Here is an 18,993-nt window from a genome sequence, read left to right as displayed (position 1 = left end):
GTAATGATCGGTATTAGTGTCCCAAATCAGTTGTAGCAGATATTAGAGTAGTAATTCAGCAACATTTCCCGATCGAAAACTGCTCTGATCAGAACGCTGGTCAGCACTTTACAAATGGGAGAATTTGTTTAAGTTTAAGACAGCAGGGTCATTTGGAGGGTTACACCTGTAAATTACTGCAGAGTGCTAACACAGCAAAGAGAATGTAACTTCTGACAGAGAAAGCTCCAATGAACTATTGTACAGGTATCAGCCTGCCTATGGATAAAGGCATTTCAAACAGGACATGAACTGAGGGAAGTAAAGTTTAGCAGGAAGAGTGGGTGTTTTTGTAAAGCTAGATTATGACGCTCAAAAATCTCAGCCTGTATGTAAGTTAACTTCTATCTGATATTTTAACTATAAACTTTGAAGTATTGCAAAGAATTCATCAAGAAAGTACCTGAGGAAGCTCCCATTATGAACTAAATCAATGTAAATTAGAGATGCTTCAACCAAAAAAAAACTAGCAATCATTTAGATCTTTATTGAGTATGATTTTCACATTGCTGATAAGGAACTCACAGTTGATCATTGATTACAAAAGCTCTAAAGTCCCTTGCTCTAATAGGTATATTAATATTTGCTTGGACCTTCATCTGCTGCTCTCCATTTAGTCTTGCCTCCCACTATCTTTTGCATTAGTTATCTTAAAGTTACAATTTGGTAGCAGTTGTTTTGTGTGTAGATGTTTGAAATGGAAGTTACAGGTGATGAGAAGTTGCTCAGTGTTGGTGTGATTTATCCCTAATCAAATATATTGCAATCAAATATTCAAATGCTTAGAAAGAGTGACAGGAAATTGCATTTACAAAGTTATACCTCCATCTCTTTGGGGTTATCAACTTACAGTTTCAGAGAAGAATACTAGTTAATAACTGGTGAATAAGGGTATTGGTGGGTGCTGGATGTCTATTAGAGATCAGTGATAGTACAGGTTTAATTTGCACTTCAGATAGGACAGGTACAATATGTGCTACTATGAGATGAACAGTGAATAACATGACTGTGGTGCATAGCAATTGTCAGTCAGTGAAAGATGCACCCAGAGCATTGATCAGTTACATACTGATTATCAAAGAGTGCAGAGGCCAATGAGGATCAATAGGTGAAGATGCACAGTGAGTGCTTAAAGCTATGCAATGCCCAATAAACATCTGTGGGTACAGTTTGCAACCAAGGTACATTAGTGATATTGTACACATTGAATGCTGGATGTACAGTTGGCATGGTTCACTGTGAATAACCAAGTCTGGAGAGTGCACAGTAAAGACAAGTAGATTTAGACAGTGCCAGTGGTGGAATGTGCATAGTGAAGGTGAGCAAATACAGCACCTCTAGTGAGTTTTGGTGAATATAAGATGTACAAATTAGCCGTCAGGTGTGGGTGCAAACTAAACATTGATGAAATGCAGGGAAATAACCAATGAGTATTCACTGATGTAATGTAATTCTATCAACTAGGATATTTCAAGCATTTTTTTCAAGCACCTGCCACTCTAATGATAATAAAGGGTTACTGGAATTAAGGATCTTAAGTAAAAGCATATATATGCAACAAAGACAGATTTCCAAATGTTAAGAAGCTTCTCATTCTTGCTCTTCTGGAGCAGGATCTTCTGGAGCTGGCTCTTCCGGAGCTGGCTCTTCTGGAGCTGGCTCTTCTGGAGCTGGCTCTTCCGGAGCTGGCTCTTCTGGAGCGGGCTCTTCCGGAGCAGGCTCTTCCGCAGCAGGTTCTTCCGCAGCAGGTTCTTCCGGAGCTGGCTCTTCTGGAGCGGGCTCTTCCGGAGCAGGCTCTCCTGGAGCAGGCTGCTCTAGACCTGCCAAGGTGGCCTTCAAAATGGCAGAACAGGCAACAGCTCCTGCATCAGGTCGGGTGAGCTGAGCTGAGGAGATGTAACTTGCTCGTCCTGCCTTTGCTGCCATATCCTTGGTGGCTTCTGCACCTTCTTCAGCTTTCTGGAAACAGAGAGAGGAGGTGAAATTACAATATTCCTCAGTCTTACAAAATAGCCACAAACCACCATGGTCCTTGGATCCATATAACATCACAATCCATTCAGCACATGTTCATTTCAAAAATCACACCCTGCATTTATTTCTGATTCAACCATTTACATTCAATTACTATTAATTTTCAGGCAGACAGGTTCCTGAAGAAGGGCTTTTGCCCGAAACGTCGATTCTCCTGTTCCTTGGATGCTGCCTGACCTGCTGCGCTTTTCCAGCAACACATTTTCAGCTCTCATCTCCAGCATCTGCAGCCCTCACTTTCTCTCAAACACTTATGAATATTAATCTAACGCTAAAGTGTATTAATGATATGAAAAACAAACAGCAACATCTATAACTTTCCAAAGCTTTTTTACTGGGTCACAGCTCCAATGATAGCAGTACTTGTCAGGTATTTGGTCTAAGTAATCAATGTTTTTTTTTTAACCTCAGGCAGTGAGTGTTTGTAGGGTGATCAAATATGAAGATATTAAAACTCAGCCCAATTTTGCCCTCACATGTCACCCTTGTGTACCAGCTCCAGCAGCTATGCTGTACAGTGATCACAAGTTTCAGTTAACATTTGTTTCCCACATTCATGTACTGATCAGAACTCAGGCTGTTTCTTACCTGCACAGCGTTAGCCAGCACTTGCAGTTCATTGCCATCTTCATCTGTCAATTTACTTAACTCATCCGCAGCAGGACAAAGTGAGTCAAGCTAAGATAAAAGGCACAAAATAGTTGCATATTGTGATCCATTAAAAATCAATTCAATTATATTCAATTTACCCCAACTGAGAGAAATATCCAGAAAAAATAAGCATTAATGAACAACAGTCCTAAAGCCCATGACTTTCTATAATTTGGATCTTAATCATATTTTAGAGTACCTGCTTTAAATGAAGAATATACATACACTGGCATACATTTGACTCCTTTAGCTTAGGAAAACACAACAAAGCATTTTACACGAACAATATCAGGCAAAAATTACATATGGCTAAAGGAGGGGAATTGGGATGGTGAATAGGTTTAAAGAGACTCTTAAAAGAAGAGAGGTGGAGAGGTTTAGGAAAGGAATTCATTGCTGAGTCATGATAGAGCTCAGGAACAGGTTACAATTTGTGGGGGTTAACAGATTGAAGCGTGGTGCACAAAAAACCAAAGGTGGATGAACGCAGTTCTTGGAGGGTTCTAGGATTATAGGTAGGAACAGTTTTAAAGATAAGGTAAAACAAGGTTGAGATTTTTAAAATCGAATTGTTTATTTTCCACTCCTACAATATGTCATTTGATGGAAAGATGCAAATTTCAGCCACTTCCTCATGTAGTAGTTTTTTTTGGTGGCCATTTAGTGAATAAGTCATAGTTTGTTCAGTTGTAATCACCATCATTTCTCATTGAATTTCTGCACTAAAGTGGCTGAAGAACTGTCTGAGAGAAGAGTTTGCAGGCACAAGAGGGAGATAATGGCCTAGTGATATTATCACTAGAATATTAATCCAAAGACCTAGGTAATGTTCTGCGTTCACCAGGTTCAAATCTTGCCATGGCAGCCTGAATTTCAATTCAATAAAACAAAAATCTAGGATTAAGAATCTAATAATGAATGTGAACCCATTGCCAATTGTTGGGAAAAACCTATCTAGTTCACTAATGCCTTTTTAGGAAGGAAATCTGCCAGACTTAATTGGTTTAGCCTATGTGTGACAACTGACCCACAGCAATATGGTTTGACTCTCAAATGCCCTCTGGGCCTGGCCAATAACGTCTTCATCTCATGATTGAATTTAAAAAAAGCAAGTGGCATAAAAAAGAAGCTTAATGTTGTGTGAATCAAAAAGACATCAACAGACAAAAACATGGTTCAAGGGTAAAGGTTCCTACCATCATCACATTTGCTGGCAACCAGAGTGAGTTTTAAAAATTAGTTTACAGAATGCGGATATTAGATTAGATTACACACCAACAAGTCCACACCGACCCGCCGAAGCACAACCCACCCATACCCCTACATTTACCCCTTACCTAACACTATGGGCAATTTAGCATGGCCAATTCACCTGACCTGCACATCTTTGGACTATGGGAGGAAACCGGAGCACCCGGAAGAAACCCACGCAGACACGGGGAGAACGTGCAAACTCCACACAGTCAGTCGCCAGAGGCGGGAATTGAACCCGGGTCTCCGGCGCTGTGTGGCAGCAGTGCTAACCACTGTGCCACCGTGCCGCCCATATTGCTAGCAAGTCCAGCAATTTTTGCCCATCCTTAATGCCCTTCAATATCGTAGCTTGCCAGGTTATTTCAGTGGACAGCTACTAGGCAATCACATTACTGTGGGTCTGGAGTCATATGTGGGATAAAGTAAGAATGGCAGATTTCCTTCCATGAACGAGATGGATTTTTATCGCAATCGTCACGTAATCACCATTAGCTTTGAATTCTAAATTTTATGGAATTCAAATTTCACCACCTGGGATTGAAATCTATTTCCCCAAACATTGGCCCAAGGCTCTCGATTGCCAAGTCCACTGACATTACCATTGCATCACTGACTTCTCTTAATATAATGACAGAGTTAAGTATGTAAATATTGAGTTTTCTCAAATTCAGAATACAGCAAGGATCAAAATTATTACTAAAATGTTATCCTTTTGTTCTGTACAACTCAGTGCCGCCATAGCATATTTAACAGCCAGACTATACAATTCAACATTATTTCAAGACCGATGTAAAAGCTACATGTTTGATTAAATATCCATTTAGCATCTGCAATATCAATCATTTTTGTAAACTTAGCGACAATTAAAACGGCTCAAGTTCAAGTGGCAGGACTCACCATGGTTCTGTCCCCTGGCTCTGCACCTCCATATCTGTACAACAACAAATAACTAAGTTAAACAACTTTTGGTAAACACTACAAGCCACATCACAGTTTTGGAAACTTGAAAGGATAGAAATGTTTAAGTAAACCTTTAATATCGCTCACTGTAGGCTAGAATGATAATTTTGAGATCGGGTGGTGTTTGGACGTTTCAGTCATCAGCTGTTGGTGTGGGAATCGTTTATCTCTTTTCAGTTTCATGAAGAATTGGCATTTGTCTGAGATTAAATTGTTGCAGTTGGTCTCTTTATTTTTACGTAAAGGCCCTGTGAACTTCATTTCATATCAAAAAGATCCAAAAGGCTTCTGGATTGAGTTTCTGATTTGGGTGCAATTGATAACTTTGGAGCAAATTTTAACAAAAATTGCATTATCGCTAGACTATTAATCCAGGGACCCAGGCAATGTTCTGGGTCATGACTTCAAATCCCACCATGGCAGATGCAGAAGTTGGAACTCAATGAAAATCTGGAATTAAAAATCTAATGATAACCAAGAAACCATTGCGAATTGGAAGGAAAAACCCATCTGGTTCACTAATGTCCTTTAGGGAAAGAAGCTGCTATCCTTATCTGGTCTGGCCTACATCTGACTCAAAACCACAGCAAAGTGACTCTTAACTGATCTCTGGATAATTAGGGATGGGCAATAAATGCTGGTTCAGCCAACAATGCCCACATCCTATGAATAAATATAAATTTTGAAGTAAATATTAAACTCAACCCTCAGTTTCCATTCAAATCAACTTACATGTTGCTTGACAGAAAATCTGCCATGAATCAGTGCAATCAATGTTTTAAATGTAAATATTCCTTACACATTTACAAGTAATGCCTTAATAAAACTTTGATTAGTGATGTTGAAAATGTATCCAGTGTCACAAAAATTATGCTTTTAAAATCATAATACGAAGCCACCACTTGTCAACAACATGATTTCAAATTACTAAAATGACAATGAATATAAAAAATATGCTTTATGATATATTAAAAAACTATTCTCTAGTTGGGTGGTTATTTCCTTAGAATATTTTTTAAAAACTGGTATTCTAAAACTTTGAAGATGCGATGATGAGAGTCCTTTATTCCAAGAAATCCAGGTTACTTTTCGAAGCCTCCTGCAACTGAGCACTACAAGCACAAAAGGGGATTACTAGGGTGGGGACAGCTCCATAGCTGTGACATGCTTCTCGTGCAAAGATTTTAAAACAAACACATTGGATCTTACAAAATCAAGTTGTGCTGAATGTAATTGGTGATTACCATAGAGCAGTTTTTAGTGGCAGATGTGACAATCACAGGAGCACAATGCTCAAAAACACGATAATCAACCAGAAGTACCAGTCCATTCTCTTTTCAATAGCAGAGAGATATGAAAAAGAAAGGCAAAAGTGACATAAGAACGAAAGATACCTATTGTTCAACAGTCTCAGCAAGAGAAGCTGATGAAAATCACAAGAAACAAGAGTAAGCATAGGCCATTCAGTCCACAGTGCTTGCTCTACCATTCAATGAGATTGTAGCTGTTCTAATTGTGGACCATAACTCTAATTTCCTGCCTGTCTCCCAGAATCTTGAAAGGATAGAAATGTTTAACTTAAAAATTTTACATAGATAATTAATATTTTAGAACTTACAAACAAAATGTTTTAGCTTGATAGAATTAAGGAGCTCTTGTTGTTTATTTTACATAATTTACATAATTAAAAATGCAGGTGATATGTGATAGAAATTCAAGGATAAATCTTGAATCTTTTGTATAGCAAAAATTTGTTGAACTCAACATTTTTCAATGACCAGACTCCCATTTTCCATACTGGAGAAGAGTTCCAAAGTCAAATGACCAAATGAAAAAACAAATACTTCACCTCTGCCTTAAATGGGAGATCACTTACTTTTAAACTCTGTCCTCTAATTCTACATTCCCCTATGAGAGGAAACATTCTCTCAGTATCTATTATTTAAAGACTGCTCAGAATCTTTTATGTTTCATTCTTTAAAAGTCCAATCTGCTCAATCTTTCCTTATAATTGAACATCTTACTTCCAGGAATCAGCCTTGAGAACCTCCTCTGAACTGCTTCCAATGCAATTATGTCTCGCTTTAAATAAAGACACCAAAAGGGTACACAGTACCCAAAATATGGTTTCACCCATGCTCTGTTCAGTTGTACTGAGACTTCCCTAATTTTCTATGCCACCCCTTTGCAATAAAGGCCAACATTCTTTTTGCCTTCTTAATTGCTTGATGTAATGCTATAAATTAACTTTTAAAAGTGAATTCAACTTGCAGTTAATAGCTGAAACGAGATATAAGATTTCATATTTTAAGATTTATACGGTAATTGGCTACTAATTGGACATTATTAGCACTAATAAATATAAACTAAATCTACAGGCAGCTTATACTTTAAACTACAAAACATTTAGCACAATTGGAAACAAATTACATAATGGTGACTTTATAGTGACCATTACACAGACCATCATTTTTGTTGGAACAAGTCCAAACTAATTCTTAGCTACCAAGATTTTATTTTCCTTTCTCAGGCTGAGGACTTTTAATCTCAGTACTGCTTTGCACAATGGCATTTTTATACAGGTGAATTATGTAAAATAAACAACAAGAGCTTCTTGATTCTATCAAGCTAAAACGTTTTGTTTGTAAGTTCTAAAATATTAATTATCTATGTAAAACTTTTAAGCTGTATTTACATGCCAATAGCAAAGACAAATAATTTGGACAAAGAGAGTGAGTGCAATTTATCTAAGTTAGCTTATAATACAAAGTTAGATGGAATGTGAGGAAGACAGAGAACTACGAAGAGATAGTTACTGGTAACTCTTCTTGCACTTGGATAACTATCCCTTATGCTATTTATATGCTTTGGATCCTTTTAAATCAACAACACGTCAGTGTGCATGTACTGACCTCTTCAATGCTTCAATTCCGGTACTCATTGCCGCTGCCCAGGCAGTAGGATTGTTGTTATCTTTCAGACATTGTGCTGCTGCCGTCAAGGCAATACTGTACAGCTACAATGCAAAATAAATCAAAAATCAAGTGGTTGAAACAACTAAATCAATATTAGAGGACACCAAACTGGAAATTCTAAACCCAATCTCACACAGTGAAGCGGTATGACTCGCCAATTTAGGTGAAAGTAATAAATAAATGTTATTTATTTAACATTTTTAAACTTATCATCATAAACATCCTAAAGCACTTTGCAGGGCATTAAGATCAGATGACCAAATGATTGCTCAAAGTGGTAGGTTCACAGAAATGTGTTAAAGGAGGAAAGTGAGCAAGCAAGATGAAGATTTTGGATAGTGCAGCTATTAGGGACTGGCAAATGAAGGCCCAGCCAACAAAGGGAGAATGATTAAAATCAGGGATACTCCAGCAGCCTGAATTGGGGAAACCCAGGTAACTCTGAGAGTTGTGCAGCTAGAGGGAGTTACAAAGGAACCTCGATTATGCGAAAGATTATCCGAAGATGATTTCAAGGTCCCCGCAAAAACATTACATCAAACAGGTAAGTGTATTTGATTTACTTATATTGAAGAACATGTGAAAACATTGGCAAAACAAAGAAACACAAGCAGCATGAGCATCAGCGACTGGATTTTTTTTAGGAAAGGGTTGTTATACAGTATTTTACAGTATTCCCATCACTTTACTGGACCATCCATGAGAAAAATGGCCAAGAATGTAAACACGCGCGCAAGGTGGTGTTTCTGCCTTTCTATCGTGAAACTGAGTTCCCGGAAACCGACAAATGCTCTTGTGATGGTAGAAGCTGTTCGGGACCTTGTTTACAGGTATGCTGTCTTCACCACTCTTTGCCAAATGCTAACTATTGCTGTATTTTTAAAAAGTGTTCTCGTGTTATCAATGCTTTATTTTTGTTCATCATATGAAATCTGTGTCCAATTGCAGTCAATACATTAAAATTAAAGATTTAAACAAATTCTCCGGTAGAGCATAGCATTAGATCAACATGGCTTCCTTTGTTCAGGTAAAATTGATTATCTGAATAATCAATTATCTGAACAAAATATTGCGAACCAATCTCGTTCGGATAATCAAGATTCCTCTGTACAGAGGTTGGGAGGGACAAAGCCAAGGAAGAAAATTGTAAAATCCTAAGTTGCTTCATCAAGTGTTAATATCATTGAGCGAACACTGAGGTGTGAATTGCTTTTAAATAATCTGTTCAGGCATGTTCTGGCAAGTGTGGCAAATGGAATATAAACTTGAATTTTCTGGCTCAAGAGTAGGCACACTTTTGTTGTGGCAAGGAGTATAGGTGAACAATACCTGGTCTGATTTCAGACAATAACAGCAGAGTTATGAGTGATTTAAGTTCAGGTTCACAGAAGATGAAACCACAGAATGAGGAAACCAGCTGGAAGTGCTCGGAATAGTGACGTCTCAAGGTAACAAAGGAATGAATGAGAGTTTCAGCAGATGATGGGCTAAGACAGGGGCACAGTTTAGTGATATTGCTAACATAGGCATCAGGTTAGCAATGACACATATGAGGACAATAGTTCATTTCAGAGTCAAATGTGACACCAAGTTGCAAACAGACTGATTTAATATTAAACCGTTGCCTGGTAAAGGAATGGAGTCAGTAGCTAGAGAGTGGAGTTTGGAGGAGTAACTGAAAAAAAAGTTTCCATCTTCCTAATATTTAACCAAAGGAAATTCCTCCACAAGCAGTTCTGGATGTTGGATAAGAGTCTGATGACTTTGCTGTAGTGGAGAAGTTGAGAGAGGAGTGTTAAGATGAGTTTCTAAGATTATACGGAATAGGAGCAGGAGTAGGTTATTCGGCTATATCAAGCTGACGCATACATACACATGTGCGTACACATCACCTAAGCTACGGATTCGCTTGCAGAGCAAAGATCTGTCTAACTCAGCCTTTAATATATCTAATAACACTGCAAAGAAAGGAATTTCAAAGTCATGTGACATCATGACAGAGGTAATTTGAGAGGAAACGGGAAACCCTTCCCTCTTAAACTGTGTGGTCTATTTCTAGATTCTTGTGTGTTCAGCACATACCTTGCCAAGCCAATGCAGAATCTTAAATGTTTCAATAAGATTAACTCTCATTCATTTACACTGCCCCAATTGCTCCTCATTAGAGTTTCACTCCTCCCATAATCAAACAGTGAACATTCTCTTGAGAGACTAAAGCTGTACAAAATACTTTAGGTGTTTCACTAACGTCCTGTACAAATGTTGTAAAATTTCATGTGATGTTATACTTCATCCCTTTCTCAATAAATTCCGGCCAATTGTCAATGGCAACTCCTAGCACTTAGTTGATGACTGAGTGCAGACAGATGGGTCAGTAATGGCCAGGTTAGACTTTTCTAATACCAAGTGGTTTGCCAAGTTTGCTCTAAATGTTGGTTAGAAATAGAGTCATTATTTAGACTTACTGCTCCTGACGACCCTCCCATATGGTCACGCACTATTCGACCTAGACATAAAAGGAGCTGATGGCCATTGCCAGGAACTGTGTTAGATGTCAACAAGTTCCTAATAGCTGAGTGAAAAAGAAAGATTCTTAGAAATCAGGACATTTTACAAACAAACTTCAACTCTTCAATGTGAAATGGATATACCCTACACCCTTTAATAATTAACCCATGATTATATATGCTTAGAGTCCTCAATTTAAGACTCAGACATAAAATTATTTTCACGATAACACTGACATTTTCCATCTCTTTTCTTTACATTTTCTGTTACTGATCCTATTTAAAACTGAGGTTACATATCTGCCCTTTTGAGCATCCTTCCAATTTTTACCATTCCTTTTGGAGTTTAATGTTAAAAAGTGTGGTGAATTGAAGTCTGATTAGTGCATCATATTGCTCTAGGCTCGATAGATTTATAAATGATAAAATCAATTATTCAGAATCCCAAATGCAATCTTGTCTGCTCGAACTGCACATTGGAAACTCAATCTTGGATATGAGCAGGTGTAGGTCATTCAGTCTCTTGGGCTAGTTTCGCCATGGAATGAAATCTTGCTGATCTGTGGCCTAACTCCATATGCCTGCCTTTGGCCCATATCCCTTAATACTTTTGCTTAACAATAGAACAATCTATTTCAGATTTAAAACTAACAATGACTAGCACCAACTGCTATTAGTGGAAGAGAGTTCTAGACCTGTACAAACCTTCGTATGTCAATTTTTTAATCCACAAGACATATGCTGATATCTCTGCAAGGAGCACAATTTCTTAAGTAATTTTCATGGTCCAACACATTGTATAGGAGAGACAGACAATTAAGTAACTGTGTGAGAAATTACACATTATTGCTTGGTTCATAAATCATAAATAAGATGCCTTGGAAGAAGTCATTGATACACTGATCAAACTTTTACAAAAAGCATTGATGACTCAATTGTTAAATTCACTGCTCAATATCCTGAAGCATAGATAAACAGGGAGAGTGTGAACTTTCGAATAAACAATGGATGTTTGGATGAAGTATTGGACAATACTCAATTCCTATTGAAGTCTATTTAAGAAAAGAGAAATAAAACTTTTCATAAAGAGCTGGATGAGTGAGAAAATGATGGGAATGCTTAAAAACTATATATAAGGTTATAGTTCTAAACATTTGTGAAAAGAAAGGTATGAGTAGATTAAATACATTGTGTACAGTCCACAATACAGATTGTAAGAACTCTATGGATGGTTGTTCATCAGGTTGTTCATCACTATCACCTGATGAAGGAGCGTCGCTCCAAAAGCTAGTGTGTGCTTCCAATTAAACCTGTTGGACTATAACCTGGTGTTGTGTGATTTTTAACTTTGCACACCCCAGTCCAACACCGGCATCTCCAAATCACGGATGGTTGGATATTGTGACAAAGCTGCTCCTTTAACAAGGTTGTGCAGTCCTTGGCCTTTCTTTTTCAGAGAGGTTGTAAATGACACAGACTCCCAAAAGTCTGGAGGTGAAGAGTTTTAGGGCCAAGTTGATAATAACTAATAGAGACTGCCTCAGGCAGAAGGCTTTCAAGGTTTAAAAAACACTTGTACAATGAAAGGGCTGTAGTCATTCCTCCCAGCTCAGCTTTTCTCTGGCTTGGTTCTTTTTAACAGTAGTATGAAGATTTGGTTACTGGATCCAAAGAAGCAGGTACAGGCTGGTATTGTCTCTCTCTCTTTCTCTCTCTGACATCTATCCTATAAGAACTTGTGTTTGATTTTACCTTTTGTGCCAAGAGGTGTTTATGGGGATTGTTGCAATTATTTGGGAACAGCATCATTAAGTTGGGATGATCTGTTGGGTTTTTGGAATGGTTAAGCTATTCAGTATTTTGTTTTTTGTTGTTTGTGTTTCATTCAGTAATATTGTAAATAAATTCTGTTTTGTTTAAAACTAAGTGGTTTGACCAGCTGATTCTCTCCTGAAATATGCACTTTACACCTGCTTAAAATAACTAGGAAAGTTAGGGTCTGGGCTACCTTCTTGAAATGTCGTGAGGCATCTGGCCACGTCCATAACAATATAAATGTAATTCCTCATTCTCATATCAATTTAATAGCATTGAGTGCTCTGCAGTGTTGATGTGAAATCAATTTAAATCACTCAAAGGGTGCTTTGTATCATTAAGAGAGGAACTGAATTAGTTTACCATACAAAAATGTTTCTGTATCTGTCAGAGCCATTAGTCAATGTACACACTGTTCATGTTCCAATCTCACATTCCTAGTACTGTGAAAATTTTAATCAATGTTTATTGTCAGAGTTACATTCTTTCATAACTTACCATTGGCGGCCCTTGCATGCGTAACACCACAATCACCATCTCCTGCTTCTCTATCCAGTTCATTCAGTTCTTCTTCCATCTGAAGCAAAGTGTTGGAGATCTTATCTAAGACTAATTGTGCCTTTTGCACAAAAGGACCTGTGAAGCAGTTGAAATTACATAAAAGGCCTGGGTTTCAAATCTTGCTCATTGCAACTTTCTACCTGTACAACACTACAAAATTTTCGATACAATGCTCCAATTTCTTTTTTTGAACAAGAGTAAGGCTCATACCAGAGTGTAAAGGACAGTCAGTTTAGCCTTGCAGGAGAAAATCTTTCAGAAGTGAAAACATAAAACAAAATTAACTGTTTGAATAAATACCAATTAACTAGTGAAAGGCAGATTGGATTTGTTAAAGGCAAATTGTGTTTAACTAACAAATGAGTTTTTACTGAAGTAATGGAGAACATCATTGAGGATAAAGTAGTTGATATGGTATACTCAGAGTCTATATACCCCATAGATACCCAAACACATTTACTAAAGTGCCACATAACACATTTGTGAGAAAATTTGAAGCAGGGTGGTAGCAAGGACATAAAGCTGTCTGAATATCAGGTTGAGGTCAGCACTTATTTTTCAAATTGGAAGAAGGTGTACAATTTGCTTCCCAAATGATCATTTCCAGATCCATTGATTTCTTTTGGTGTGTAGATTTTGTTGTTCAGGGTACAATTTTAAAATCAAATCACCCAAAACCTGGAAGCTTTGTGAACTGTGTAAAGGATAGTGTTAGACTTCAAGAATACATAGGCAGGTTGGTGGAATGGATGAACATGCTGCAGTTGAAATTTAATGCAGAGAAGAGTAAGGAATGGCAATTCAAGATGCACTTCTAATGTCGATGTTGGAAAAGAGAGACCTGAGGTATACATACACAAATCATTAAACCTGGCAGAGTCCATTATTTTTATTCTTTCATTGGACTTGAGTAACTCCGGCAAGGTTAGAAATGGTTGCTATTCCTTAATTAGCCCCAAGAAGATAGCTGTCAAAGTTGCTACATCCACACTGATTAGATTCGATTAGATTAGATTACTTACAGTGGGGAAACAGGCCCTTCGGCCCAACAAGTCCACACCGACCCGCCGAAGCGCAACCCACCCAGACCCATTCCCCCACATTTACCCCTTCACCTAACACTACGGGTAATTTACCATGGCCAATTCACCTAACCTGCACATTTTTGGATTGTGTGAGGAAACCCGGAGGAAACCCACGCAGACATGGGGAGAATGTGCAAACTCCACACAGTCAGTCGCCTGAGGCGGGAATTGAACCCGGGTCTCTGGCGCTGTGAGGCTGCAGTGCTAACCACTGCGCCACCGTGCCGCCCACAAATTTGAAGCAGGGTGGTAGCAAGGACATAAAGCTGTCTGAATATAAGGCAGAGGTCAGCACTTACTTTTCAAATTGGAAGAAGGTGTACAATTTGCTTCACAAATGATCATTTCCAGATCCATTGATTTCTTTTGGTGTGTAGATAGGGACATCCAAGTCTTTGATCCATCAAGTAAGGGATGATCAATGTAACTCCAGGTCAGTTGGCACGTAACTTAAATGGGATGATGGGTGTATTCCCCTGCAGCTTTCGCAACATCTTTGACTTTGTGGGGTTGTGGGTTTTGAAGCTATTGTTAAATGAGACTTGGTGAGTTGCTGCAATGCTTTCTTCAATGTGGTAAACTGCTGCTGCAGTACATTGGTGGAGGAGAACTAAATTTTTATAAGGTGAAATAAATGGATCTTTGACTCATGGAAAATTAAACAATCTGATGAGTAAGTGGGAATGTGGAATTTAGCCAGGATCATGGTACAATGGAGAAAAGAAGCGAGTCAAACAGTCAGGGCAGGCAGGGACAAAGCAGAGAACAAGATAGGATTGTTAATTTAAACTGCATTTATTTCATTACAAGAGGCCTAACAGGGAAGGCAGATGAACTCAGGGCATGGTTAGGAACATGGGATAGCAATTACAGAAAAGTGGCTCAGCAATGGACAGGACTGGCAGCTTAATGTTCCAAGCTACAAATGCTACAGGAAGGACAGAAAGGGAGGCAAGAGAGGAGGGGGAGTGGCATACATCCAGGAAAGTTATTTGGGTGGAACTTAGAAATAAGAAAGGGATGATCACATTATTGGGATTTATTATAGACCCCATAATAGTCAGGGGGAAATTGAAAAACAGATTTGTAAGGAGATCTGGGTTATCTGTAAGAATAATAGGGTGGTTATGGTAGGGGGACTTTAACTTTCCAAACATAGACTGGGACTGCCATAGTGTTAAGGGTTTAGATAGAGAGGAATTTTCTGATTCAGTATATAGATGTACCTACTAGAGAAGATGCAAAATTTGACTTACTCTTGGAAATAAGGCAGGGCAGGTGACTGAGGTGTCAGTGGGGGAGCACTTTGGGGGTCTTAATTCTATTACTTTTAAAATAGTGATGGAAAAGGATAGACCAGGACTAAAAGTTGAAGTTCTAAATTGGAGGAAGGCTAAGTTTGATGGTATTAGGCAAGAACTTTCAAAAGCTGATTGGGGGCAGATATTCACAGGTAAAGGGATGGCTGGAAAATGGGAAGTCTTCAGAAATGAGATAACAAGAGCCCAGAGGTAGTATATTTCCATTCGGATGAAAGGAATGGCTGGCAGGTGTAGGGAATGCTGGACGATGAAAGAAATTGAGGGTTTGGTTAAGAAAAAGAAGGAAGCATATGTCAGGTATAGAGAAGATAGCTCAAATGAATCCTTAGAAGAGCATAAAGGCAGTAGGAGTATACTTAACAGGGATATCAGGAGGGCAAAAAGGGGACATGAGACAGCTTTGGCAAATAGAGTTAAAGAGAAACCAAAGGGTTTTTACAAATATATTTAAGGCCAAAAGGGTAACTAGGAAGAGAATAGGGCCTCTCAAAGGCCAAAGGTGGCCTTTGTGTGGAACCGCAGGAGATGGAGTAGATACTAAACAAGTATTTTGCACCAGTATTTAGTGTGGAAAAGGTCATGGAAGGTATAGAATGTAGAGAGATGGTGATATCTTGAAAAACGCCCATATTACAGAGGAGGAAGTGCTGGACGTCATGAAATGCATAAAAGTGGAGAAATCCCCAGGACCTGAACAGGTGTACCCTATAACTCTGTGGAAGTTAGGGAAATGATTGTTGGGTCCCTTGCTGAGATATTTGTATCATCAATAGTCAATGGTGAGGTGCTGGAAGACTGGAGGTTGGCTAACGTGGTGCCACTATTTAAGAAAGGTAGTACGGAAAACCAAGGAACTATAGATCGGTGAGCCTGACATCGGTGGTAGGCAAGTTGTTGGAGGGAATCCTGAGGGACAGGATGTACATGTATTTGAAAAGGCAAGGATTGATTAGGGATTGTCAACATGGCTTTATGCATGGGAAATCATGTCTCACAAACTTGATTGAGTTTTTTGAAGAAGTAACAAAGAGGATTGATGAGGGCAGAGCGGTGGACGTGATCCATATGGACTTCAATAAGACATTCGACAAGGTTCGCCATGTGAGACTGGATAGCAAGGTTAGATTTCGTGGAATACAGGGAGACCTAACCATTTGGATACGGAACTGGCTCAAAGGTAGAAGACTGAGGGTGGTGGTGGAGGGTTGTTTTTCAGTCTGGAGGCCTGTGACCAGTGGAGTGCCACAAGGTTCGGTGCTGGGTCCTCTGCTTTTCATTATTTATATAAATGATTTGGATGCGAGCATAAGAGGTAGAGTTAGTAAGTTTTCAGATGACACCAAAATTGGAGGAGTAATGGTCAGCGAAGAAGGTTACCTCAGATTACAACAGGATCTTGATCAGTTGGACCAATGGGCTGAGAAGTGGCAGATGGAGTTTAATTTAGATAAATGTGAGGTGCTACATTTTGGGAAAGCAAATCTTAGCAAGACTTATACACTTAATGGTAAGGTCCTCGGGAGTGTTGCTGAACAAAGAGACCTTGGAGTGCAGGCTCATAGCTCCTTGAAAGTGGAGTCGCTGGTAGATAGGATAGTGAAGAAAGCGTTTGGTATGCTTTCCTTTATTGGTCAGTGTATTGAGCACAGGAGTTGGGAGGTCATGTTGCAGCTGTACAAGACATTGGTTAGGCCACTTTTGGAATATTGCGTGCAAATCTGGTCTCCTTCCTATCAAAAGGATATTGTGAAACTTGAAAGGGTTCAGAAAAGATCTACAAGAATGTTATCAGGGTTGGAGGATTTGAGCTATACGGAGAGACTGAATAGGCTGGGGCTGTTTTCACTGGACCGTTGGTGACTGAGGAGTTACCTTAAATAGGTTTGTAAAATCATGTGGGGCATGGATAGGATGAATAGACAAAGTCTCTTCCCTGGGGTGGGGGTAGTCCAGAACTAGAGGGCATAGGTTTAGGGTGAGAGGGGAAAGATATAAAAGAGATCTGTGGGGCAACTTTTTCACGCAGAGGGTGGTACATGTATGGAATGAGCTTCCAGAGGGAGTGGTGGAAGCTAGTACGATTGCAACATTTAAAAGGCATCTGGGTGGGTATATGAATAGGAAGCGTTTGGAGGGATATGTGCTGGGTGCTGGCAGGTAAGACTAGATTGGGTTGGGATATCTGGTCAGCATGGAAAATTTAGACTGAAGGGTCTGTTTCCGTGCTGTACATCTCTATGACTCTATGACATTGAATGGAGAAACGCATTCAAAGAACTGTGTTGTCTAATCTTACTTCTATTTCTTTTGCTCTTTTTGATAGGTGCATCTTTATTAGCTCACTCAGTGGTGCTCTGGAGCACAGGAATTTCATTCATCTCAGACCACTAGCTTTGCTGTCAAACTGGAGTTGAAAATGTGCACAAAGATCCACGTTTAAATAGGCAATCTGTTATTTCTGTGACCAGCAGTGAGTACTAACTGAATCAAGTAATGGTACATTTACAATGCATAGTGATTTAGCATGATGACTATTTTCATTTGTGACATTAGTACTATCTTGTTACTTTTGGACAACAAAATGGGTATATTAGATTACAGAGATCATTAACTGTGTCAATAACATACAGCAGCCTCTGCATACACTATTATTCACTGTAGTTTTGACACTGCCATGTCCGCATTACTCTCGCTACATTGGAAAAGAGTGAGCCCTAATCCTGTTGTCTTACTGCTCATGAATTCACCCAGCAATTGTCCTCCTGTTTGTCCTACTTCTGATTCAATGTGCGAATTTTCCCTTCTTAGAGTCAGAAATAATGGCAAACATGGAAATATACTCAGGCAAGGATCAAAAAATCAAATTAATCAGAGTTGAACTTTTGCGAGTAAGCTGCTCGTCCTTAAGTGGTGAGATCCATTTTCTTATCATTAAGTGGCAATAAGCCTAAACACATGTATTTAAGCTTCATTAATTATTCCACTCACTACAATTAACTTTGCCTTCTTAATTAACTTTTGCCCAATTGAGATACTCAACGCTTCAGAAACTTAACTACATAAACCAAACTAACCTGGCAACTTTGTTACTCCAGTCTCACTAAGTACACAGTTTTCACATTCACAATGTGGCTCCTTCCTCCAGACAGACTGCAGGATAGCCATGACAGACTGTTGCCCATCCCCTGAACTGAATTTGCAAGTTGACCTGACCTGAGTGACCTAGATTAATTTTGATTTTTTGATCCTTGCAACATTTTCATGTTTGCCATTATTCTTGACTATCTAAGAAAGGGAAAATTCGCATATTGAATTAGAAGTGGGACAAACAGGAGGACAATTGCTGGGTGAATTCATGAGCAGTAAGACAACAGGATTAGGGCTCGCTGTTTTCCAATGTAGTGAAAGTAATGTGGTCATGGCAGTGTAAAAACTACAGTGAATAATAATGTATGCAGAGGCTGCTCTATGTTAGTGACACAGTTAATGATCAGGGGTATAGGTTGTATAATTAGAGTTTCGGGTTAGTTCATGGCAAAAAGATGACAGGAAACTCGAGTCTGGGCATTGATCTGCTTGTATTTGGTGGCTGAGGGAATAGTCACGATCATGGGGGACAATTGTAGATAGTTGGGTGGAGACTACAAGATCTTGAAGTCGAGTCAAGTCAAGTCATCATCATTCTGGCCATGATATGAGAAGGGTTAACAAGAACATTAGGACATCAATAGTCAGGACCTCTAGAGTAAATTGAGGACACTGATAGTCATGTAAAGGGGCTCAATTGAAA

The 18,993-nt window shown here is 38.9% G+C and overlaps 1 protein-coding gene across 1 annotated transcript in view; it reads right to left on the bottom strand.

The window, feature by feature from the left end:
* Nucleotides 1–511: 511 nt before the first annotated feature.
* tkfc (triokinase/FMN cyclase) overlaps nucleotides 512–18,993 on the bottom strand; it is a 78,081-nt gene continuing 59,599 nt past the window's right edge. The window contains exons 12-17 of the mRNA XM_043706132.2: nucleotides 12,734–12,871; nucleotides 10,379–10,485; nucleotides 7,851–7,954; nucleotides 4,876–4,909; nucleotides 2,662–2,751; nucleotides 512–1,998 (exon numbers count right to left, since the gene is read on the bottom strand). Of these exons, the coding sequence (XP_043562067.2) occupies nucleotides 1,630–1,998; nucleotides 2,662–2,751; nucleotides 4,876–4,909; nucleotides 7,851–7,954; nucleotides 10,379–10,485; nucleotides 12,734–12,871 (842 nt within the window). The 3' untranslated portion in view covers nucleotides 512–1,629. The remainder of the gene's footprint in view (nucleotides 1,999–2,661; nucleotides 2,752–4,875; nucleotides 4,910–7,850; nucleotides 7,955–10,378; nucleotides 10,486–12,733; nucleotides 12,872–18,993) is intronic.

This window comes from Chiloscyllium plagiosum, unplaced genomic scaffold (assembly GCF_037043375.1).
Source record: "Chiloscyllium plagiosum isolate Xiang-an unplaced genomic scaffold, Cpla_swu_hap1 HiC_scaffold_18, whole genome shotgun sequence".
Taxonomy (NCBI): domain Eukaryota; kingdom Metazoa; phylum Chordata; class Chondrichthyes; order Orectolobiformes; family Hemiscylliidae; genus Chiloscyllium; species Chiloscyllium plagiosum.
The sequence above is the reverse complement of the archived record's forward strand: the minus strand, read 5'-3'. Positions and strand labels throughout refer to the sequence as shown.